Genomic DNA, 23,887 nt, shown 5'->3' with positions numbered 1-23,887 from the left:
CACATTGAAAGTTTGCACTGATTTGTGTCATTTAGGTTGGCCTAAGAAGGGGACTGCAGCCAAGAAATTCAAAGATGCTTGCTCCTGGGGAGGAGAGCTAGGGCAAATCTAGACAGCATACTAAAAAGCAGAGGCATCACCCTGCCGACAAAAGTGCATATAGTCAAGGCGATGGTTTTCCCAGTTGCAATGTATGGCTGTGAAAGCTGGACCATAAGGAAGGCTGAGCGCCAAAGGATTGAGGCCTTTGAGTTGTGGTGCTGGAGGAGACTCCTGCGAGTCCCTTGGACCGCAAGGCGATCAAACCGGTCAGTCCTGGAGGAGATCAACCCTGACTGCTCTTTAGAAGGCCAGATCCTGAAGAAGAAACTCAAATACTTTGGCCACCTAATGAGAACTCCCTGGAGAAGAGCCTAATGCTGGGAACAACAGATGGCAAAAGAAGAAGGGGACGGCAGAGAATGAGGTGGCTGGATGGGGTCACTGGGGCAGTGGATGTGAGCTTAGGTGGACTTCGGGGGATGGTGGAGGACAGGAAGGCCTGGAGGAATGGTGTCAGTGGGGTTGTGATGGGTCAGATGTGACTTTGCAACTAGCATAGCACAGCATAGCATAAGAAGGGCATCATGCTAACATTTGACTGTAATCTGCTTAAAGTGCCCTCAGGCCAATTTAGCAGAATATAAATTTAATAAATAAATCTTCAAGAAGTGGATTTTTGAATTTTTCGTATGGCCAGCATAGACTTTCCCTTTTTCAATCATTCCTATTTTGTAGAAAAGTAACTGAAGCTGAGCAACATGACATTATGCAGGACCACCCAGCAAACTTAGCTGATCAGGGGTGAGGCTAGATCGCCCAAGCACAATGGTTAGCCAGGATTATACAAGGTTAAAACGTTGGTTGGCATTTTAGTAGGAAAAAGCAAGCACATGGTCAGCAGTTGTCAAAGAATAAACCACTTCAGCATTACTTTACAAAAAAAGTAACAAAGAACAGAATTATGCTTATTACAGAAATTTTCCTGCCATCCTCTAGAAGAAATTGGTTTCTTGTCCTTTCCAGAAATTTCACAGGACCTTTTGCCAGATCCCATGGCAGGATAGTTAAACTGTGAAATTCACTGCTACAGGAAACATTTCTGGTGACGGCAGCCAGTTGGGATGGCTGTACACATTTCTGTCGCAAATAATTTAGCCTTTGCGGTGACGCGTCGGAATTGTGTTTTACAGCAAGTGGAACTGAACACGCAAGTGAATGAAGCAGATGGGCAAAAGGGAGTCATTCCAGCCAATACCCAGCTCCAGACAGCCCTCTCGGTCAACCTGGGCTCCGATAGTGAATCTGCTCACGTAGAGTTACGCATTTCCACGTCCAACGGTGAGAGGTTTGACAGCAAAATCCTGCTGGAATGTGTTCAGCAGCCTGTCCCATTTCTAGGCCTGAGAATGCTCCAGCTGTGATGCTCACGTTCTCTTTCAGCTGGGGCGATTTCCTTGTGCTCTGTTCTTACTACTGGATACTGTGGTCACAGTAAACAGTGTACACTTCTGGCCAGGCTTGGTGTATGTATACTATCTGTGTTGTCTGGACTAAAGGATGCTCGCTGTTTAACCCTTTTGCTCCACTTTGCATTGGATTTTTTCCCAAGCTGGCACCTTCCAGATGTGATGGATGGCAACCCCTGCTGTCCCTCAGGCTCCAGTAGAAGGCCACGGGTTCGGCAGCGTTATCACACTGGGCTTCTCCATGACAAGGGAACAGCCTGTTTTGGGGGCACCCAGCATCTGGGCAGGCACTGTCCATTTCAGGAAAGAATCTGTGTGGTCTCCTAGTACATTTAAAGGCAGCCACTGATTCTGCTCTCGTTTGCTTCGCTTTGCTTTCCTGTGAAGCTCTTTGAGGACTAGACCCCAGGTGGCTGTTCCTGTATTTCAGTCCTTCGTAGCTGAATCTCTGCGAAGCCTTTACATCAACACTTGGCACAGCATGGCCTGCAGGCTGTTGTGCATCAAGTCTGCACCTCCCCTCCTGCTTGCTTTTGAAACCATGCCAAGGAATGGCTGTTGACTGGCATGGCCTCCCCTCCCCTCCCCTCCCCTCCCTCTAGACACCATCATCCGAGCAGTGCTGATCTTTGCTGAAGGAATATTTGAAGGTGAGAGTCATGTGATCCACCCGAGTCTTCAGCACCTCTCAAGCCACATTAAAGTTCCTCTCCATCCTCCCAAAGACATTCCAGTGGAGCTGAACATCAAGGCCTTTGTGGGCTACAGGAATAGGTAAGCGTCATGCAGACTCAGAGCACCGTGTTTGGCTTGAGCACCTCATTCACACCTGGGCAACAGGTGTGCCATCTGAACGATGTGGTTGACTTTGGGTGAGGGTGGCACAGATGGATCTTTTCTTCTCAGTGATCTCTCAAGCCTTTGTCCAGTCATAGGAGTCTACAAATGCACATTATTTCAGCAGTTTTTGATACTTTAAAGGGAATAGAGCTATTTTAAATAAATGTAATTAGAGATCCCAGACCTACAGTATATTTGGTGCTTGTACAGAAATGTCAAGGTTCCATTTTGATGCCAGGAAGCACTTCCTGACAGTCAGGACCCCGAGGGTGTGGGATGGGCTTCCACGAGAGGTTGCTGAGGCCCCATCGGTGCGGGTGTTCAAAGACAGGCTGGACGTGCACATGATGGGCATGTTGTGAGCGGAGTCGGCTGGAGCCGGGGGTCAGGCTAGATGGCCCGGGAGGCCCCTTCTGACTCTCTGTTTCTATGTTTCTATGTCATGTCTTGGCTTTCATTGGTGTAAGAGTGAGCAGGCAAGCGACCCCACTACCATCATGCTTTCGGCTTTGTATGATGGATGCATGTTGGGGCCAAAATTCCCAACTTTAGATATAAGCTGATGGAATCCGAGCTAGCATCTCGGCTTCTGGATGGACAGCACAGTGAAGATGTCAATGTGTGCAGCTGCTGTGAAAAAGTTTTCACAGCAGCTGCCTAAACTCGTAGTTATGCCTAAACTCGGTGCTAGGCATAATTTGGAAACAAATTGGAAATCAAACTGCCAGGAGTATACTTCCTGCGTACAATGTTGTGGTGCAACCGTATTTGGAATACCGTGTACAGTTCTGGTTGCTGCACCTGAAAAAGGACATTGTTGAATTGAAGAACTGGCAGAGAAAGGCAACTGCATGGATGACAGTGGGGGAGCAACTCCTCTATGAGTTATAGCAGCAGGGATTGGGTTGGGGGAGACATGACAGTGCACAGAATTAAGCATGCAGCGATTGGCATCAGAAGGCATTTTTCTGCCTCTCTTGTGGTATTAGAATCCAGTGGGGTCACCGCTTTGTTCAGGAGGGATAAAAGAAGTCTCTCCCCACAGCAAGGAATTAAACTGGGATTTGCTACCACAAGATGGAGTCATGACCCCCAATTTGGATGGCTTTTGAAGGGGGCTGGAAAACAAAATGTGGAGGAGGAGGTTATCAGTGGCTGTTGATGGCTTTGTGCTGCTTCTCGTATCAGGGACAGTGTGCCTATGTAAGCCAGTTGCTGGGGAACATGGGTGGGAGAGGCTGCTGCTCTCCTGTCCAGCTTGTGGGTCTCCCATGGGCAGCTGGTGGCAGGAAAGCGGGCAGGAAGTCCAGGGATCACACCCACGGGGGCCGTTCTGTTGTCTGCCGGGAGCTCTGCTTGCACATGGTTGGCCCATGATACCCGCCTCTTGGCATCTTTGAATCTGAAGCCAATGAACTTAAGCTCTGCCTAAAGGGATCCTGGCAGTAGAGGGAGAAATTGGACGCAGGATGTTGGTAGGCAGTAAAATGGGCTGCAGGACTTGGCATCGGCTCCCAGGCAGGGTGCTGAGTAAGCTGCTGTGACAAATGAACACTGCTTGCCTCAGAACCTCGAATATGCAGCCTCAAACACACCCGGCCACCCATCCGCCCTTAAAACTGACTTGTGGCTTGCTTCACACATCACAACCACCCACCTTTTTTCGAACCCTGCACTGCCGTAAGTGGAGCAACAGAAGCGTGTGCAGCGGCTTGCCTCTGATTGCCCCCACTGCAGCAGGGCAGTTAATTCACTGGTCACAGCTTTGGCTAGCCTCTTCCCTCAGCAGCCCGGAATATCTGGTTCTCATGTCCCATCCCTGGGTTGCTGATTGTGTCACCTGTGGGCTGTCTTGCCTCACCTGGCTGCAGTGGGAGCAGTCGGGCCCCAGGAACAGAATACTCATTCCTACTTCATTTGCAGCAGCCCGGGATTTGGAAAACAAAAACAAAAGTAGGTTGTTGAGTGACGGAAACCAGGTGTGTGCCCATGACGTCTAGAAGCTTGCTTCCTTTGTAAATAAAAACTTAGCTTGCGGAGTATCAGAGACCTTAGCAACATGTACTATTAAAAAATTACTTGAGATGATACCCAATCAATGTTGTTAATTTACTTCTATATACTAAACTGTTGAGTGGTGCGTGGCCGGATAGACTAGGGTGGATATTAATATGGAAATGAATATTCAGTTTTGAATGGAAGAACGATAAATCTGAGCTGGCCAGTGTTTTCATTTCCAGATCACTTGTGCTCAGTGTGTGATGCCTATGAATGTCAGAACTGGGGCTTTAGGGAATGTTGTTCCAGGGACCTTGAATTGTGAAATGCATTTGAATGCCAGAAGGCAAATGATAAAAGGCCTCTTGGTTGTTTTTCCAGCATGCAATTCCACGTCTTTGAGCTGTCCAGGCAGCTCCCTCGCTTCTCCATGTATATCCTGAGCAGTCCAGACTCTGCTCCTGGGCCTCTAAGTTTTGTCCGATGCACAATCAGCGAAAGGGTACAAACTGTAAGTCTCTGGCTTGTTTTTCTCACCTTGGTTGTGTTGTAGTTAAGGCTGATTTTCTGTGACAGGCGATCCTTGTGTGTAAGGTCTTAAGTTACAGATTTTAATTGGTTCTTTAACAAAGCCTTTGGAGGGCGGTTTAGAGTACAAGGGTAAGGGGACCTGATAGTGAGCATTCAGCATGGCAGCGGAAGATGAAGGAAGAGACTGCTGCTGTCAGCAACATGCTTCCTTTTGCTGCTTCTCTTCTCCTGTCAGCCCCCCGTTCCCAAAGGCCCTAACTAGGAGTGAAGCCCCCACCCCCTGCAGCCGGAGGAGGAGGTCAGGCCATCAGTGCTGCAGGGGGGCAGAATACAGCATGCATTCCCAGTGGTTAATAGTGGGCTTGGCGCTCATGGGAAGCCCTAACCCAGACCAAAGCACTTGCTGGTCATGCCTTGGCCAGGGACCAGCACGGTCCTTTCCTGTATTACTTCACGGCCACCGGGGAGGGAGAAACTGCTTGTATGAATGCTGCACTTTCTTCCTAGTGGCTCACATGGTGAATCTGTGTTCCAAGGTCATCCTGTGGCTAAAACAAAATTTCCTGTTACCAGAGGACATGAAGATGCAAAGCGAGTCATTTGAAGTTTGCTTCACCTCCTTGCGGGATGCAGGGCAGTTGTGCATCAAAATGCAGCCCAGTGGGGAGGTAAGGTTAGCCTGCAGAGGTGAATCAGAACCTCACTGAGGTGGCCAGCCATGAAGGCGTTTAATGAGAAAATGCTTTCCTTCGTGGGAGGGGTATGGTTGATGCATCACAAACCATTCCTGTGGGTATGCTTGGGCTAGTAAAAACATTGCAGTTAATTCCTTATATGGACTCCTGTACAAGCCCACAAAATCTTGCAAGTAATTCCTGTGTGCATTACTAGAAGTATGAAGGGAGATTCCCAGATAGATACACAAACAAAACTAGAACTTGGGAGATTCACACTTGCCAAGCACTGGTTTTCTGCTGCCTCTCCATCTACTTGGCAGCTTTGGCACCTGTCCTCTTAAGCTGATTTTTAAAGAAAACAGAGCCAGAAACTAGGAGTCCAGATTGGTTTCAACCAAAGCCAATATTCTGTTGTGGGTCCCTTGTTTCTTTGTTATATTCATTATTTTTAGAAGATTGATATTCTGTCTTTTGGGTTGAATGATCTTCAAGGCAGCATGCACATCCAGTGATGGTAAGGTTGTGGTCAAGAGAAGGGGCCAGTCCTTGGTTATCCGGCAGGTTAAATTGAGCGTTCTTGTTGCTAGGGAAGAATCAAGCTTCCTGTAACTGTTCTTCCTTAGCTGATAGACATTCAAGGCCACAGCAGTTACTGTAGTAGTTAACTACAGCACTACAACTACAGTAGCTATTAAGCTGAAGCATCAGATTAAACTATTAACTGGGCCCCGTTGGCAGATGATGTGACGAGTTTGCTTGAGACGATGTAACGAACGAGTGTGTCTTTCTTTTTCTGGTCTGTTAGATCTCGATTAATACAGACAACATTGATCTGGCTGGTGATATTATCCAGTCAATGGCCTCCTTTTGGGCTATTGAAGACCTGCAGGTGGAAGCAGATTTTCCGGCATACTTTGAGGAGGTGCGCAAGGCCCTGATTGCGGTAAGTGAGAAACACACATTTCAAATACGGCTGAGAGTGAGAGGTACTGGGGCAAGTGGGAACAGAGAGGAGCTGAATCAATTCTTGGTTTCATCAGCCCTCATAGGATGCCCACAGCATTGTGTTACATAGCATGGAGATTTGCTTGAAGTAAGGACTCTTCCCAAAACAGTGCAATATTCTAATGATTTCTTCTTCAAAAGAGAGCAGATTCTCCTGTCCTACTTCTGTCCTAGTAGCCAAGCTATTCTGATCCGTCCCTTCTGTTGAAGGAGTTTCTACCAACTTGCATCAGGAAGACAGGGTTTTTATAGCTTCAGCTTCAAACTCAGGTTGCACGATTAATTCATTCCATGTGTAGTCTGCCCAATAACCAATGTTCTCTGGGAAGATTACAAATAGTTAAAGGACTGAAATGCCATAGAAACATTGGAAAAATACAAATATTTTAAAGAATAAAATACAATGCCGAGCCCCAAATAGTATAGGGATGGCCATAAACCGTAGAACTGAGTCTCTGAAATATATTGGAGAATATATTTTTGCCTAGGGTTAAAAAGAGAGCAATGTAGGTGCCAGTTGAACATTTTTATGGTGTTTATTCCATAATGGGCGCCACCAAGAGGGCCTTCTCTCATGTAACCAACCATTTAGCTTCCTTAACAACAGGGCCACTTGGAAGAGGGCCTCCAGAGATGACCTCAGGCTCTGAGGAAGTACAGGCAGGAGGCACTCTGTTAAATGGGGCCATGCAGATGCCTCTCCCTGGAGCTGGGGTGGCAACAGCGGGTTGACAGGACAAAGCCAGGCAGCCCAATGGAGTCTCTTGGGAGAGTTAGCCCACAGGCTTGTGAGATGAGACCGTACTCTGAGCAGAGTGGCTATTGCTGGGAGCCCTGACATCGTGCCTGCCTGCGGGCTGACAACACCCAACCTCTACCCTGGCCTCCAAGCCTTGCTGCGCGGGGGCCCTGACGTGTGGCGGTTCTTCCACGCAGGTCGACAGCTCCCACGCGGTCTGTCAGAAGCTCACAGCCAACATGGCTGACAACTCCAATCTCATCCGCAGCATGTTGGTTCGAGCAGAGGATTCACGCCTCATGGGGGACATGTGAGTTGACTTTGCGTTGCTCTTCATGTACACATGTTCTCTCCTGCCATTGTTTGAGCTACACCCAATGAACTGGAAGTGTGGGTCCAGAATGCCCTATGGCTGGCCAAACCCCCAGCCAGTTTATTGGACACAACCCTATACTAACCTTTAGCTCTAAGGCACTGCACACTCTGTCTGGAGCCACGGACTCATCTGGGAATTGAAGAAACTGCTGCAAGCAAAGCATCTCATCAGTGGATTGGCAGCTTTGTTGCCTTCCTCCCCCATTTATGGATCATGGCCTGCATCTTATTAAGCAGAAGCATTTATTTTGTGTCTAGTCCTTCTTTTAAACAGCAGCTTGCCAATGTCCAGTAGCTGCTTCGTTTGTGGAAAAGGTTATTACACACATTTTGTACCGCAACTATAACATTCCCTGACAAACACTTGTACTTTTGGTTCTGCACAGAAGTGACACATGGTCCGTGTAAATGGATTCTGCGCTGTTTTGTCAGCTTTGCATGTGATGCTAGAACATTGGCAGGACAAACACTCAGCCCCTATAATGTAATGAACTGAAATCTTACGGTGGTTTTGGTAGGGGAGGGGTGGCGTATAGACATCATCTTCAAATGAGTGCCTGTTTGCATATTAGCCCACTTTTGCTGAAGTCTGTGTATAAGTGCTAGAAAACTCCATTCATTTCCTTGGTATTCATGGATACAGAGATACCCATCCACATCCACATCCATTAAAATGTGGAAAAAATTAAATAACTGCAGACAGTCACAGCTACTACATAGGGAACCCTTCACAGGTGCCCATGTTGGGGGATCGTCCACAATCCTCTCCATTTCACCCTGACAGCTACCCTGCAAGGCGGGTCAGGTGCAGTAAGTGAGCTTCATGGCCACATGGGGACCAGTGTGCACATCTCCCAAGTCCCAGTCCAGCACGCCGACCGCTGTGCCCCGGTTGGGTTTCCGCGACTGCCATTTGCACGGGGTTTCCCATGCTTCCTCGCCTGTCCTGCAGAGGTTGAATTCTTCTCTCCCTGCCTGCCCCACATTACAAAAACTAGGGCAGTGAAGAAAATACCTTACAGTACTGGCGAGCTTTGCTTGCTGCATCATCGTTTCCGCATGCCTATTTTAAAGGGGCTCCTTCACGCCCTTTTTTCAATCTGTTTTCATAGCTTTACCTTTTATTTACTTTACTCATTACCTTTTATTGGTTCAAGGTGTGGCCAGCTCAGGAGTGTGCCGTGTTCCCAATCCCGATGAATAGACTAAGTGGTTACAGTTTGTTTGGCTGTTTTGGCATGACATGCAGCATTCATTTGGTGGGTTTGCACTCTGACCTATGGAGAGGCTGTGAGTTTGGATAAGGAGGTGGCTCTGGTGGAATGCTGCAGCAGCAGCTGCCACCCGGAGGTCACTGCCACCACCCTCCCTGGGACAGGAGGACCCTGATCATCCCAGAAGCTGCTCCAGTGAAGTCTCGAAAATATCCCTGAATCCTATGTTATTTCTGCACGTGCCTTTTCTTTCCAGAGGGGGTGAGCCATGCAGGGCAGGGGTGATCTCCAACTTGCCTTTCACATCCCTTTCCCCCAATTCCTGTGCGAGCATTCTGTCTGAAGGCGCCACGTTGAAAGTGCTGGAATGATGTCATTCGAAGAAAGGTGGACCTGGCGAGACCCAGGTTTGGATGGCTGCCTCGAGGGTGATCCTAAAGGGCCAGTCAAAATGCATTAGGATTCGGTGTCCTTGGACTCTAGCTACCTGTCACCCTATTAGAAAAAAGCTAATGTGCCCCTGGTGGCCCACAAAGACTTTGAATGCTGAAAGGGTCCTCCAGAGTTGGGAGGGGGAGTTCCCTCCAGAGCATCCCGCAGTGCTTCTCTCCGGAGTGAAACAGGCATGATACCCACCGCGGATGCTCTTGGAGTCACCCACGGAACCACGTGTGCATTGCCAGTGTGTCTGCAAAGCAAGTAATTTTCCACAGATTTTCCAAGGTCTTCAATGAATCCCACCAAAGGATTGCACAGGAATCCAGGTTCTTGTTTATGAAGCCAGGCTGGCAGAACTAGATGGAAAAGGCATTCCGCTTGATGTGTATATGCAAAACTGTGGACTCCGGATTTGACAGTGCCACTGGTTGTTCCCTGCGCCTCTCAGGAATGCCAGGGCTTGGGGAATCACAAAAATAATGTCCTTGTGGAATGTAAGCCAAGTTGCTTGTTCAGCTTCTCCCTCACTTGTCCCTTTGCACAAGGTATCTGCCCCTGTGTGGTTTTTGAAGAGGGCATACAGAAGACTGTTGAGAGCATTGTAATTCCATTACAAAGCCCGAAGTGGAGGCAGGTAAATGGGAATGGGAAGACTCGGGGCCTGGAAAGCTGCCAAAACTTTCATGTCTTCAAATTCCCAGCTCAGCAGAAGCTGTTCGACCCTCTTGACTTGAGCAGCGACAAGTACAGCACTTGGATCTTTTATCATATTGGTCACAGACCAATATGGGTGAAAACTGCTTTGTGTTTATTCTTGCAGGAAAAATACGAAGAAGCGATATGCTGAACTGTACGATCTAAACAGGGATTTGCTTTCCCAGTACAAGATTCGCTGCACTAATCACACTGAGCTTCTAAGTAACCTCAAGGCAGTAAATCAAGCCATCCAAAGAGCGGGACATCTGCGGGGTATGTGTGGAGAAGGGGAGGTGGGGTGGAGCCAGTCACTCAGGATGTATTCCCTGCTTGCTGGAAGGATAAAACAAGACAAGGGCTGCTCTTCATCTTAGTTTGGCGAGGCAGCAGGCACGCACTTCACATTGAGGAGCCCGTGAAATCAGATGCTCTTAATGTTTATTCAGAAAAGGGCCAAGTGCCAGAACTGCTTCCTGATTCTGGTGCCACATTTTCTTTCCTCAAGGTGTGTACATTTGAGCCCAGACATAGTTTCCAGTGTTCTTCCAGGACACATTTGGTTCCTGAATTGTTCAGAAATTAGGTGAGGTTAAGGAGGGTTGTGATGGCAGTTTCTAGTATCTGAGAGTTTGCTGGGGTTGGAGGGGAGAGCACTGTTCTAGATCAGTTGAAAGCAGAATACAATAGCATTTCCTTCCTTCTTGGGCGATCAGTGAGCATTACTTCTGCATGGGTAATAGCAGGGAAATCCTCACAGTTCCTTTCCACTCTTCTGAAATTATTAGAAGAGATGTTTTCATGGAAAGGCATGTCGTTTCCTCCTAAAGGACAGCCTTCTCCTAGAATGAACACACTTGCCAGGAGAAGAGCAATGGTCCTGCTTGATGCAGTGGTTTTGCCAGGTCATATGTGTTGGGACAGTGTGTGATCTGTCCCTTCTGGCCTTGGGTGGGGAAGGATCACTTCGACCTCCGATAGACCAGTGGGGAAAATTTTCTCCTTCCTCAGTGCAATACACCCAGCCCAGTCCCTTACCTGGGCAAACTGGGAGAGCAGAACTGCGTGTCGAAGAGCCAGGCAAAACAAATGGCGTGTCCTTCCATTTTCCAAAGGGCGGAACTGTTTTATAAAAAGGGTCACTCCAACAAAATCTTTACTGGGGAAGTCTATCAATTCACATACAGCACTGACAGTACAGACCAGCTTTACAAACTGTGACTCAGGGAAATGTACTCTCATTTTCTTCCTGTAGCAACTGTGCCTTGCGCAGAGAAGGTAGTTTAGCCTCTTTACTAATCACTCTGGTTTTAACTTGCTCTTAAACACATTTCTTAAAAATATGTTACAAGGCATTCCTGGTGGTCATGTCACTTGAGAGCTGAAATGCAATCTTCAGGTGTTAAAGGGAGCCATTTCGGGCTCCCAGGCAGAGTTTAAGATACCACCATTTTAAAGAAAAAACAAAGCTGTAAATCCAACCATTTCCTCCTTATGGTGCAATCCTGTTTGTGTCTCATCAAAAGCAAGCCCTGTGGGGTTTCTTTCCAGGTGTGCAGCTATAGGATTGCAGTATGAAGGTTCAAAAGGGAATTGCTTTATATAGCGTAAATAAAGTGCATGGAGTAGAGCACTCTTCACTTTTTTTCCCCTTCAGTTGGTAAACCTAAGATGCAGGTGATCGCTGGTTGCCGGGATGCTATTAAGAACAACAGCATTAACATGCTAATCAAGATAATGCGTCTGGGAACAACTTCCTCTTGACCAAAGACTGGAGCAGAAAGCATTGGGAAGAGGTTCACAAGAGGTTGCCAGCCCAGGGATGGACCGAAAGGTAGACACAGATCGCTTGTAGCTCAGCTTAGCCTGAATTGCTGGTATGCAGCTGCCCAGTGGAGTCAAAGGTACACCTGTGCTCCGGCCAAGACGAATTACATTACTAAAAGCAAGAGAAGCAGAACCTACGGCAGTGGTGGGAGAAAGCAGAGGAGCACTGACCTCCTTTATAGACATCGTGTTTGAGGAGAGACATCACAGAAGTTCCATGGGACGGACCAAAGCCAAGAGCCTCAGCTTCTATAAAGGCATTATTAAAGAACTATGAATTTGCAGCATGTAAGATACAATAAAACTAGCAGACCTCAGTTTTGCTGCTGCCTGTGATTTTTGAGAAACCCATCTGTGATGACCCAGTTCCTTCCACAAGGCAAGCACAGTCGAGTCTTGTTTGGAACAAGAAGGGACAGGTATAGACCAATATTTTCTTAATAATTATAAATCAGAACACTGCTACAAGTTATTCTGAGGTCTGTAAAAGCAAGTCAAACAGTTACTTTGTAGGGATAGATCTTTGGCCTGTCTGAGATTCCATTTTGAAATTCCAACCTCAGAATTACGATGGTTTGTTTGATAGCTCCAACTTGCATTTAGTCACCACTGAATTGTTTCTTTGGTTCCAGTGCTCTGTGATTAACTTCAGTTGCATTGTTGCTGTGACAATCTTGCAATCCACCTTGACATCAAAGTACCACAGAAGCCCCAACTAATTGGCCGTCCTCCTCTGGTAAAAGCGAAATGGTCAGTCTTCAGGTGGTAAGAATCTTGGCTTCTCCTCCCCATTCTTAGGATGCAGGACCGGTATAGGGAATAAAGTGCACATTCTAACTTGCCAGATAATTTGCCCCAAAAGGAGACCCTCCCACACTCTTAGTAATTCCTCCTTTCTTTTATGGCTCCTGCTTGCAGAATTAATAGTGGAGAGGAGTACCCAAATTGCAAGTAGATAAATAGGTACTGCCTTGGTGGAAAGGTAAGAGCACTCCATGCTGGCCACATGACCGCAGGCTTGTCTTCGGGCAGTGCTGGGTCACAGCCTTAGAAATGGGGATGAGCGCTGCCCCCATTAGCCACTGGCTAAGCGGAGTAAAATCTGCAGGGACTCCTTTACCTTCAAAAACCCAAATTGCTGCCTTGCTTTTGGCGGCTGTTTCGGTCTGCTTCAGCCTCCAAAGGTCTCACACCTAGCCAGGAACCTCTCTGCCTTCCGTCAGCAGTGCAGATGGCCATGAATGGTCCCAGATACACACAAATTTCATAACGCAACACAGCAGGACACTTGATCAAGGCAAAGAATTCACTTTTGTCAAGATGGCCAGGAAGAAGAGATGGTATAGTAAGATCTTTGCCTATAACAGAAGTCACTTTACTGAGCATTTTAGCAGAAAGCAGGGTTGTCTATAAGTCCATGCCACACATCATTCATAGTAAACAAAGCAGAAGTCCCAGAATCCAGTTTGTTCAGGCTGTGTTGCTGTCTGCTTCAAACTACGGTGGTTAATGTATTTCACAAATTTCAGCGTCTCTCGATCTCTGTAAACCAAGGCCAAACAGTTGGCCTCTGGATTAATTGTCAGCAGCTTGGAGAGAACAAAACAAGAAAGCTTAAGGAAGCACATTAGCAGCATTACTTCTTTAGACAGTGTTTACAAGAAGGCAGCCCATCTATTTCAGATTAAAGAGAACACCTAACATTAAGTCTCTGAGCAGGCTTGTGCATGTTAGGCTAAGGTAAAGTCCAAATTTTTCCATCAGAAAATACTCTAGCTTCCCATGCAAAGTAAGTACACAGATGTAAAAATAATTCCCTGCGCGATTCAATTCCCTCAATGGAATCAGACCCCAGAAACTGATGTCTGTTGGTAGTCACCAAGTCCCTTGAAACTCACAAGGGAGTTGTTACATACTGCAGACCTCACAAGAGAATTACTCTGCCCTGTAGCTCCCAACCTTAAGTAAGGACTGCAGGCATCAAGGGCCTTCCGTACCTTTCTTAGCCATTGCATTTCCTGCCCTCAAAGCATGATGGCATTAAATTAAGGCATCGTTCTTCCCCAAGTGGCACATCATATTTTATCACAAAGAAAAGTAGGTCATTAGTGGACAATTCAGGAAAAAGTTTCAGCCTTTCCTACCAGGGGTGGGAAGATTTTGTCAGATGCTTGTGCCAGAGGATTCAGTAACGCGCCTTCAAAATGGGCTGCAGTCTGATGAAGTTGCTCCCCTAGCTCCAAAAAATCCAAAACAAAACCAGAGTGCCGCTTACCTCTTCATCTTCGCCTTTTGCAATGTATGAAGTGAAGCCGCCATATTCCGCATCCCAATCTCAAAAGAGAAGAGAAACGAGCATCACTCACTAGTTTGGCAGCAGTGCCTCAAACACTGCGCAACTCAAGTTGTTGGGACTAACGCAGCCCACAAGAAAAGGCTGTGTGCTAACCAAATCTACTTGCTGGGGTGGCTTCCTTAAAAAAAATGCACCCTTCGCTCACAAGGAAAAGCACTCCCCACTCTGACAGCTGAGTTGGTCTACTGCAGCAACCGCTCAAAGCGCCTCAGCTTGAGCGATGTATTATGGCACAAGTCTCTGCTGACCCAAACTCAAGTCCACCAGTGCTCATGCTGTAGTCACTTCTGTGTGTTGCCCTTCAGGTGAGACAGGTCGCTTTGCCGTTAACTACAAGCAAGGTATTTGCAGCAGCATTAACAAGACCCAGGCCAGTTCTTGGGCTCCAAAAAGCCTGGGGATGTAGGCATTTGCAGCCGTTTAAAGTGAAACCAACCTTCGCACTCACAGAACAGCAGCAGGTCGAGGGCAAACTCTGTTGACTGTGCATCGTGAATGAGGGTGTAGGAACCCCTTGTCCAATGTCTCAGCTCTCCAGCACACATCGGGACCTTTGAGCCTGGGGGAAGACAACAGGTGTGCATGCTAAGGATGGAGGGCCGGCAACCAGACCGCTGAGGGCTGAATCCAGCCCTCTCAGCTATCCCAACTAAAAGATGCCCCACCCCGTTACTATGCCTCTTGGAACTTTCTTCAGAGCTGGCAACATCACAACTGGCTTTTTAGCCCTTTCCCCCAGAATGAACACCAACAGAGTCTTTGAGGGGCAGAGTGCCCTTCCTTCTATGGTATGCCTCAGCCATTCAGAAAGGATGGCAGCAGAGACACGGGAGGGTGAAGTGCATGATGGACATGTGGTTCTGCTGCTAAAGCCTCTCCTCTCTGAGCCCTTTGTCTCCATGTCAGTCTGTGCAGGAGGAGCGGAGTGAAAGGTTCCCGGACTGCTGCATAATCCCATCTCCTGCAAGAGGGAAGTGGTGAGGAACAAAAGCCCCCACCAACATGGGGCAGTGCCTAGGCAGTAAAGCATAGCAAGGAGGAAAGCTGAATTCCAAAACAGGTTGAAAGTACTAAACCTCAGAAAATTTGCACAACTGGATTCACTAGTCTTTGGAGAAGGGCAAGGAGCTCAGGACGTTTGCCACCCTTCCGGCTTTGGAGATGTCAGCAGGTGTTGCTCAGACATTTTCAAGCAAACCTTCACAGCTAGAAGGTCTAGAAACGTTGGTTATAAAATGAAATTTGTTCCCAAATACAACATTCAGTGCTCCCAAGGAATCTGAGCATACACATAAAGATGTGGTGTGTTGTCAGTATGAGGGCAGAACTAATGTGTGGCCAGCAACCTTCAGAGCAGACCTGGTTTGCCTCAGAGCAGCAAATGCCAGTCTTGTGTGGCCCATGCACTCCTGAGCAAACTGCTCAAATGGAAGAGGAATTGCAGAGCTGCGGTTAGGAGCATTTCAAAAAGAAAAGCGTCTAAGTGGCCCGTGCAGAGCAAGGGTCCCTGCACCTAGCTCTGGATGCTTTTTACATACCGCTTTCTCCACAGTGGTCCTCATTTCTGCCAGACTTGTCCGTGTCTCCCCTACCAGCTTCCTTCTGACTGCTCTCTTCTTGTGCGCATTTAGAAGACTCCCCTCCAGCAGCCTTCTCTCCTTCCTCTTCCTCCCCGTCCCCAGGAGCTAAGAAATGCAGCTTCAAGCCCGTGAAGTTGGAGAGCAGCAGGAACATGGCCTCGGAGTGGAAGAGCTCCATGCAGGCCTTCAGCATGGCTGGCAGCCTTGCTTCTTCGGCTTTTCCATAGTGCCTAGAACGACAGCCGTCACCGCAGTGATCGCTGGGTCCCTTTAAAATTCTTCACCAAAGCAACCCAAACAATACATAGAGCTAAGGTTAGGTTAGCAAAGAAGACACAAGTTCACTCACTGAGAACTCAGATCACAGGCCTATCGTACTTCCCCGTCTCCGACATTCCACCCGGCCCCACAATGCTCTCGAGCTATGCAGGCCACTGAACAGGTTAACTGACGTTTTCCAAATTACAGGTGAGATGCCCAAATTACATTCACAGCTCAAATAAGCATGGCAAAGATCTTTAGTCAGGATGCGGCCCTGGAGGTGCTCAGGCAGACCAACCTTTTGTTAGGGGGCCCCCTGCTGCTGCATCGGACTTCTTCACTCTTCAGAGCCTCACAGACCAGCTGGAACTTGTCTCTCTAGGAACCAAGCACATTAAACTAGTCTTTACTGACTGCTATGTATCCACCCGTTCTATTATAAAGAAATGTCTAAGCGACAGACAAACACCATAAAAAAACCTAGGCAAAACAGCAGCATGACAGCATCGGGGAAAAACAGACTGGGATTCCAGGGAAGCTGGCTGGAGGAAGGATTCTAGCCCATAGTGAAAATCCAGAATGGGACTGACAGAGAATGGGCAGTCAAACACTAAACGCCCAATTTCAAGCCACAATTGGATGGGCCTCTGAGACATCAAGACACCACCAGGTGGGGGTTTCCTAATGAATGCACAGCAGCCTCCAGTTTCCATCAAAGCAGCACTGGCTACGCTGTTTTAATTCTTTTGGTTTTTGCTGCTGTCCCGAAAAAAACAGAAAGGGAAATCAATGGATGGATCCTGGATGGATCATTTGGATCTGATAATAGACAGCCGGAGGGTGTAAGTCCTTGTTGGTCAGTGTTCAATGACTACATATTGGGTGAGGGCACCGAGCCCCAAGTAAAAATGAAAAATGTTATGACTTTTCCAGGCCTTTCATGGTTTTCAAATTGCATTTTGGTAGCTGACTTCAAAACGCATCAGTGACTCTGTTGCAGCTAAAAGCACAGTGGCGTCATTCTTTAATTGCTATGGATCCGTACTGAATTGTGGGGAAAAAGTCCCTGCTAAACCCGTCCTGCTGAAGCCTATCAACCAATGGAAATGTTTCAATTCCAGATATGGAAATGCTGTGCAGTAAGGCAAAAAGGAAAGCTTACAACACCCATAAAACTTGAGCATGCACGTTCTCTTGTGGGTGGCTTTTATTTCAGAAGAGAAAGAAGCAGAACCCAAAGTCATTTCTAAATCTTAAAAAAAGATCTACAGCACCCTAACCCTAATGGCTTCTGAATACATTTAAAGTTACTGCATTAACTCAGCCATGTAAATAATGCCACAAAACCCAGCAGCCTGCAAGAAGTTGTTTTTGTACTAGCCTGCTAAAATGCGAACATCATGCATTTCCATGTTAGTCATTTTCTCTACAGCCAGCAGGAAAATACAGGACACAGAGGCTAGCTGGCAGAGGAGAGCAGAGGCTTCCCTTCCTACCCTGCAGACTGTCCGAGGAGGAATGCAGCAAGCCACCTCCTCCTCTCCAACCTTCAACTTAATTAACAGTTTCCCTTCTCAAAGTTCTCAGTGCAAGAAGCAAGAGGTTGAAAAAGATACTTTCCTTGTTCCAAGATAAATGTCATTTACAAACTAACGGCAATGATAACTACCTTAAAAAAATCTATATATATTCAATTTTCAAATCTTGCTCAAAACTTGCACATAGTGCAGGGGTACAAAGAAACAGGCTGAAATGCAAATTAAAGCTAAGTAGCTCCACAGTAAATCTAGTGCTCTCTTTCTCATCATTCTTGTTGCTCAGGTAAAGAGACAATTCACAGAGGAGTAAACCCCACTGAACATAGTGAGATTTCTCTCTTGAGTAAATACGCATAGCATTGCACTGTCTGGCTGTTTTGCGGGCATTAGTACCAGTCTCTTGAATCTGTTTGCAAAGGACACATTTAAATATGTTGCTGAGCAGTGACAGATACATCATCCATGTTTCACTATCTTCTTTCCAGAATGAATGAAAAACATCAAGTTAAAAACAAGAACATAACAGAAAGACCTCTGAGCATTCTGGATTCCTTAAGAAGCATCAGTCAAGTCTTTTGACATTCTAGAAGATACTCAGCTCTGTTTTCAGTGGCGTGGAGGTGAATGGCCACTGGACTTTCTGTGCCTGCAAATGATACCAGTCTGGCACATGGACAGCATCGTCTTTAAGAAGCTGCTGTCTTGTCAGGTTGAGATGTAAGAGCCCAAGCGAGAAACACTTTTCAAACTATCTTAGAGACTTGTCCAAGGAAAGGGGGAATAAAGATCACCACTAGTGCCACATCTCACTGTTGCTCAGAAAGTAGAGGGTAACATTCCAGGGGAGGAGTTGAACTCTGAGCACCCACCTTAAGAAAATCCTTCAGCAAGATCTCGGATCGTTCCTCAAATTCCTCTTGGATCTGGGCCTGGGAATCCATGTCCAGATAAATGGGATTGATCCACTCATACAAGATTTCATGCTAGGGAACAATTAAAAGGAGGGAGAGAAGAAAGCAGGCCAGCAACATCACTTATCACTCCAAACAAGCCATTCCGAAAGAAAACCTTCCCGTCTCTAGTCGGCACCTCTTTAAGGAAGGGGTGGGAAATGCAAGTCGCTCTAGAACTGCAGCTGGAATTCATCTTAGATATGGGCAATGGTGAAGGGAGATAGGAGATGAAATTCAACAACATCTGGCGATACACGCATTGCTCTTTTATTTTTTGAATGAAACTGCAGGCCAGTTTGTACTGTGCTTGGATTAAAATTTGAGAAAGCTGCCAGTTGCCATTTTAGCCTGTAGTCTGCCAACTAGGTGCATCATTTCCTGTCCCTCCATTTTAGAGGCAAAACTGCAGTTCCTTGGCATTCTTGTTCCTATGAGCCTATCCTGAAGCAGTCTGGTGGCAAAGCGAAAAGGCAAGATGGTCTCAGAACTGCAGATTCCTCCTCCACACGTCAACTAAGTGGAGAGAACCTTGTGGAACAAGGTCATCAAACACAAAGGGGGGGGAGGGGACAGCAACTGCTTACATCATGAGGGATGTGGGGGACCCGTAGCGGGGGGGCTTCCACGTGGCGTGCTGGTCTTCCAATGGTGGGGCCGTGAAACCAGCCACTCACTGACAAACGGCACTTGTCTTTGGAAATGACTTCAGACACCTGGAACGGAGTAAAAGTCAAAAGAATATGTTGCAGTGTTGATTTTTCCAATGTAGGGTCTGATTAAAAGTCACACATGGCTACAGGGTACAGCTTGTAAGGCTACGGCATTTTGTCCCACCCGTCCTGAAGACTGGCCGATACCGCCCTATTTGGGAATAAAATTACAAGCTGAAGAACCATGAAAGGCCAAGAGCAAAGCAGCCCTAAGCCAGCTTAACTGAGCAACCTAAAACCAAAGCAGCAAACGCAGGAGTGGCCATGTTACCACTTTGGGGCTCCCCGAGATGGAAGCACCTGCAGAGCTGGCTAGCACTGATCCAGTCTGATGCTGGTCTCCGGAGAAGTGGCAGTGGAGGAGCAAAGGCGTAAGCTCAGAACAGCCCCCGTCATAGATCAAGGGGCCCACCTCACACGCAAGGCGAGGGTTCTCTGTTGCTCGCCTCCCTGCAGCCTCTTTTCTCAGCCGGGCGGTTATACCTGAAGTACGCTTGGTGGGGCAGAAAACCTGCAGAGGAGCGGTTGCAGGGGAAGAGGCTCTGCGCAACTACGCCCACCCCGTTTCCTACATTCTGGGCCAATTCCATGTTGAAACAGAGCAGGCAGCATCTGGGCTAGTGGGGCTGGGGCTGGGGTTGCGGCAGCAGGCGGAAAAAGCCCCAGGAAACACTTAGCCGAAGGGTGGTGGCAGGCTTCCTGGAAATGCCACCTCTTATTTGTTGGGCTTCTCCTGTCCGGCTCGGAGAGTCGAGCTGAAAAGAAGCAAGTCTTTGAACACTCCTGGAACCTCTTTCCGCAGCACAAGAAAAGGCTGCAAGTCGCACACATGGAAGAGATGCGCTGCTTGCTCAGCATTCGTGTTTGCTCCTTGGTGGGTGTCTGCACGAGTGCTTGGGGCGCTCACCAGGGAGCCGGACCCTCAGCGGCAAGGAAGAGGGCCAGTGTCTCGGGAGCCAAGAGTGTTCACCTCCAAAGTGGATTCCCCCGTAACCTTACTCAGAAGTGACTTCTGCAGCGGCCAAGGGGAAGGCATGGCCCTGGGTCAGCCACAGAGCCAGCCACGCTCAAGGAATGGGAAGGGGGCATGTGCGGAGGAAGCCCAGAATGACAGGAGGCTCCTTGCCTGATGGTAAGAGACTGGCGATACTTCAAAGAAAGCGAGCGAGTTCCACGAAGGCACCAGTGACTTGATGACTTGTAAAGGTTCGAAGTTATCTGTTGGCAAGAGAAGTATCATAAAACGCATGTAGATGCAGAAATAACTCATAATTCATGTGGAGCCAGGATTTCATTCTCTGCTCCCCCAGGCCAGTTCTTTGCATACAGCCACCTACCTTTGCGTGGCTTCTGAATACAGAGATAGCATGGATAGCCTGTGGGGACAAGTGGTGTCCAATCCACAGTAGGACGGGCACAGTCAGGCTCAGAAGCAGCGGTTCGTTTTAAATTAAGTCCTGTCCTGAGGCCACGCCCCGTGGCTCATAAGCACCTCCATGCAGGGCAGCCAACCAGATGGCCAATGCTGGTACTAGCAGACTGCAAAAAGCTATTCATGCAAGCTTCCAAAATGGTTATCAACAGGGGAAACGGGGCTTGGCTTGGCACTGTTGCTGAGGGCATTGCAGACATGTTGGGAGAAGAGGTTTCCATATGCAAGAGAAAGGTTCTGGGGATACCCAAGGGGTCCCAGGGAAAACACTGGATGGGCGCACGTGGTGGGAGAGAAAAGTCCACAGCATTTTTGCTGCACAGTTTGGGTTGCTTCCACCCACACGAGTGTCTGCAATTACTGTTTTAATTTGTTGAAAGTAGTTTTCTGTGTAGGAACTGGCTGAAAATGTCCCACTTACCATTCGTGCTGAAGAGGTCTAGGGTACCTCCATCATTCTCGTCCCACGGAGGCACAAGATAAAGGATGAAGGCAATTCGCCGCCCCTCCAGCTCATCGTCATGGCAGAGCAGGTTATCTGCAACAATGTCATGTGGTTTTTATTGTGCATGTTGTGGGGGAGAGCTGGGCCAGGCTGAATCCACCGCGCATTCCACGGGGAGCTGGCTCACCTGTGTACTCATATTTAGCACAGGACAGATCAGTGGTCGACTCTAGCTCCACCTGGACCACCTCAGAAAGCCAAGTCCGGAAGTCTTCAAAGAGAACTTTTCTGAACCAAGATTGAGAGAGAGAACATGGAGGGGCAGCAGGCAGAATGTCAACTAGTTCTGTTGCCTGACGGATGAAGCCTGATCCAAAAAGGAAAACACCTGACTGCATTGCAGAGGGGCCTGTCTGTTCCATAGTTATCCAGCATTTTGGAGAAGGGGCCTGCTGCTTCAGGGACTACCTAAAGGTGTAGCCATTTCGCCACCTAATCGTTACCCAAAAACAGGCCAGTCTCTACAACACATCTTCCCAGACATGATGCAGAGTAACGTGGACGTCGTGGCTCTTTTCAGGGCTGGAGGCCAGACGTGCAGGGACAGCCCTGCCCCTTCGGTTTGGCCATCTCACCCACAGTAGCCGTTGGCATGCCACGAAGTGATGATTTTACCTTAATGCTGCAACATGAGGCTCTCCTCTCTTCTTCAAGTCGTCTGACTTTTGCACATGCAAAGAAAACAAGATACAGTTGTGCATTTCTCTTCAGCTGTGGATTGATTCCATAAAAGAAGAGGACTTGAGCAGGGATGTAATTTTGGAGAACATTCCTGCAGAGGGGCGTCAAAAGTCAGCTCTTCCATAGGATGAGGTCCAAGAGAGAGAACTGGAGTGCTTGTAAACCCAGTCCTTGGAGATAAGAGATCATCCTTGGAGTTAAGATAACAACCCTAAAACTGCTGTGAAAGTCTGGAATTTGTGGAGTCCACAGCTTGCCTTTAATCCTGTGAAGCTCCTTTTCCCAATGCCTTTTCATCAAGACCAGTACTGTCTTTTTCTTTCTTTCTTTTTTTTTTTTGACCAACTGTTCTCCAAGGATTCAGGCAGGGGTCAAGGATCTTTTCAACCAAGGGATGGCAGGGCATTCTGCCATAAGGAATGTGCATACTATTAAACTGCAGACCCTGCTCTAAAAGGCCACCCCATCTGTACAGTATTATTCAGTACAACACATCTGTGGATTGCAACTCAAAGTTCTGTTTAAGTATTTGCAATATTTATATATGACTCTTCATTTGAAACAAATCTGCAAGCAGTTTGTTGAGGGGCAGCAAAGTTTGCTTTTCCTTAGAGGACTTAGTTCTGCAAAACTGACTGAGGAATACAACCATGTGTGTATTTCACTGCATTTTGAACCATGTCATTCGATCCACAGAGAGTGGAAGTAAGTTTATGGTCATGTTTTGCTGGAAATCTTATCAGGACTTATTTGCAGCTACTGTCCTAGGATAACATTGACTCAAACAAGTACCTGTTTGAATTTGTACAGATCGTTGCACTTTTCATGGAAATCCAGGGTCAAAAGTTCCTTCTTCAGCCCTTCTAAAAAGTTCTCATTTTGAATGAAGTTTGGGATGACACAGTGGTGGAAGGGAACGGGATCCAGCACAATGGCCTCTAGCAAAAATACCGCAGATGACAGCTTACCAAAATAGAATCTTTTGATACTGCTTTCTTGCTTTGCTGATTAGTTACATGTACTGTTCATGCAAAATTCTTAGCCTCAACAACGCTGGACATTCACCACCAATTATAAGGTTCAAGGTTAAGATGCAGAAAAGTTTTAAGAAATGTTGCAAAACAAAGAAGTCCCCAAGCTGTGGGCCACATTGCACTCAGCATAGGATTCCAAAAGAAGCCAAAATCTGCATCCTTTAACCCAAGATACACAAAGTCTGGCTCAGTGAGAAAGAGCACTCTGTGCATGCTCCTTTACAACCAAGTCATAGGACACTATCAAATATTCCTTGACGAGGGTTTGATTGGCTCAACCAGGTGCCCCTCCAGGTCTGTTGGACTACAATTCCCATAATCACCCAGCAAGATGGAACTAGATCACGTGTCTCCCACGTCATTGAGGACTAGAACCTTACGGACGGCTATTCAAAGCCGGTTCCAGGGCTGAATCCCTCAAGGAGCACGCTGTCTTCCTGTCACCCCTCTCCCGTCCCAAACGGAGCCCTCCGTCCTCCCTACCGTGCTCCAGCGCCTCCTTGCGGGTCCATGCCGCGGCCACTTTCTCCCTCAGGGCCTGCTCCCTCAGGGCCGACAAGAACTCGGCGTGCAGCTCCCGCTTGACCCGCTTCTTGGCCGCCCCTTCCAGTCGGGCTGACGAGGAATCTCCGTCGGGCCCCAGTGGAGCTCTGCGCCTTCCACTCATCGTCCCTTCACGTGCGCCCTCCGCAGCGAACTACGGCTCCCATCATGCCCCGCGCGAGAGGGGTGGGAACATGCAGCTCCTTATCCAATCGCCACGGCGAGCGCCGGAAGAGCGGCCCGGGACAAGGACATTAGAAGTCGTAGGGAGAGGGAAGGGTCTGCTTGGGACAATCCAAATGGGGAGGGACAGCCCGCCTCACGAGGTGTGTCGATACGTATACTCCATCTGCTTGTGGTGTTTCTTATATGCACTATGGCCACCGAGGGCCGACTATCCCTTTTTTCTTTGGACAGCAATTCCCAGCATTTCAAACCATTGGCTATGT

General features: G+C 47.8%; 2 protein-coding genes across 5 annotated transcripts in view; one reads left to right on the top strand and one right to left on the bottom strand.

Moving 5' to 3' along the window:
- The window catches only part of BBS2 (Bardet-Biedl syndrome 2), a 61,492-nt gene extending 49,330 nt beyond the window's left edge, over positions 1-12,162 (top strand). For all 3 annotated transcript variants that reach the window (XM_044434102.1, XM_044434100.1, XM_044434099.1), the window contains 8 exons: positions 1,233-1,380; positions 2,111-2,282; positions 4,728-4,857; positions 5,414-5,545; positions 6,360-6,497; positions 7,496-7,608; positions 10,146-10,294; positions 11,676-12,162. In XM_044434102.1, the coding sequence (XP_044290037.1) occupies positions 1,233-1,380; positions 2,111-2,282; positions 4,728-4,857; positions 5,414-5,545; positions 6,360-6,497; positions 7,496-7,608; positions 10,146-10,294; positions 11,676-11,782 (1,089 nt within the window). In that variant the 3' untranslated portion in view covers positions 11,783-12,162. The remainder of the gene's footprint in view (positions 1-1,232; positions 1,381-2,110; positions 2,283-4,727; positions 4,858-5,413; positions 5,546-6,359; positions 6,498-7,495; positions 7,609-10,145; positions 10,295-11,675) is intronic.
- Positions 12,163-13,128: 966 nt separating this feature from the next.
- OGFOD1 (2-oxoglutarate and iron dependent oxygenase domain containing 1) lies at positions 13,129-23,603 on the bottom strand. Of its 2 annotated transcripts, none has more exons than XM_044434104.1 (13): positions 23,379-23,603; positions 22,654-22,799; positions 21,796-21,842; positions 21,308-21,408; positions 21,097-21,213; positions 20,370-20,461; positions 19,118-19,246; positions 18,450-18,563; positions 16,341-16,420; positions 15,740-16,011; positions 14,650-14,760; positions 14,121-14,179; positions 13,129-13,434 (listed from the first exon to the last, which is right to left on the bottom strand). In XM_044434104.1, the coding sequence occupies exons 1-13, from the start codon at positions 23,560-23,562 to the stop codon at positions 13,273-13,275; spliced, it is 1,614 nt and encodes a 537-aa protein (XP_044290039.1). In that variant the 5' UTR covers positions 23,563-23,603; the 3' UTR covers positions 13,129-13,272. The 2 variants fall into 2 exon arrangements, with proteins under 2 accessions (XP_044290039.1, XP_044290038.1); XM_044434103.1 differs by having other exon boundaries at positions 14,638-14,760; positions 23,379-23,602.
- Between the last annotated feature and the right edge of the window lie 284 nt (positions 23,604-23,887).

Source organism: Varanus komodoensis, unplaced genomic scaffold (genome assembly GCF_004798865.1).
Source record: "Varanus komodoensis strain SLA01 unplaced genomic scaffold, ASM479886v1 scaffold27, whole genome shotgun sequence".
In the NCBI taxonomy this organism is placed as follows: Eukaryota; Metazoa; Chordata; class Lepidosauria; order Squamata; family Varanidae; genus Varanus; species Varanus komodoensis.
The sequence above is the reverse complement of the archived record's forward strand: the minus strand, read 5'-3'. Positions and strand labels throughout refer to the sequence as shown.

Coding starts and splice junctions, on each gene's coding strand:
- OGFOD1 (XM_044434103.1), bottom strand. CDS start 23,562: ATGAGTGGAAGGCGCAGAGCTCCACTGGGGCCCGACGGAGATTCCTCG. Junction 21,409..21,795: donor CCTCATGTTGCAGCATTAAG/GTAAAATCATCA, acceptor ATCTTGGTTCAG/AAAAGTTCTCTTTGAAGACT. Junction 20,462..21,096: donor AGACCTCTTCAGCACGAATG/GTAAGTGGGACA, acceptor TCTTGCCAACAG/ATAACTTCGAACCTTTACAA.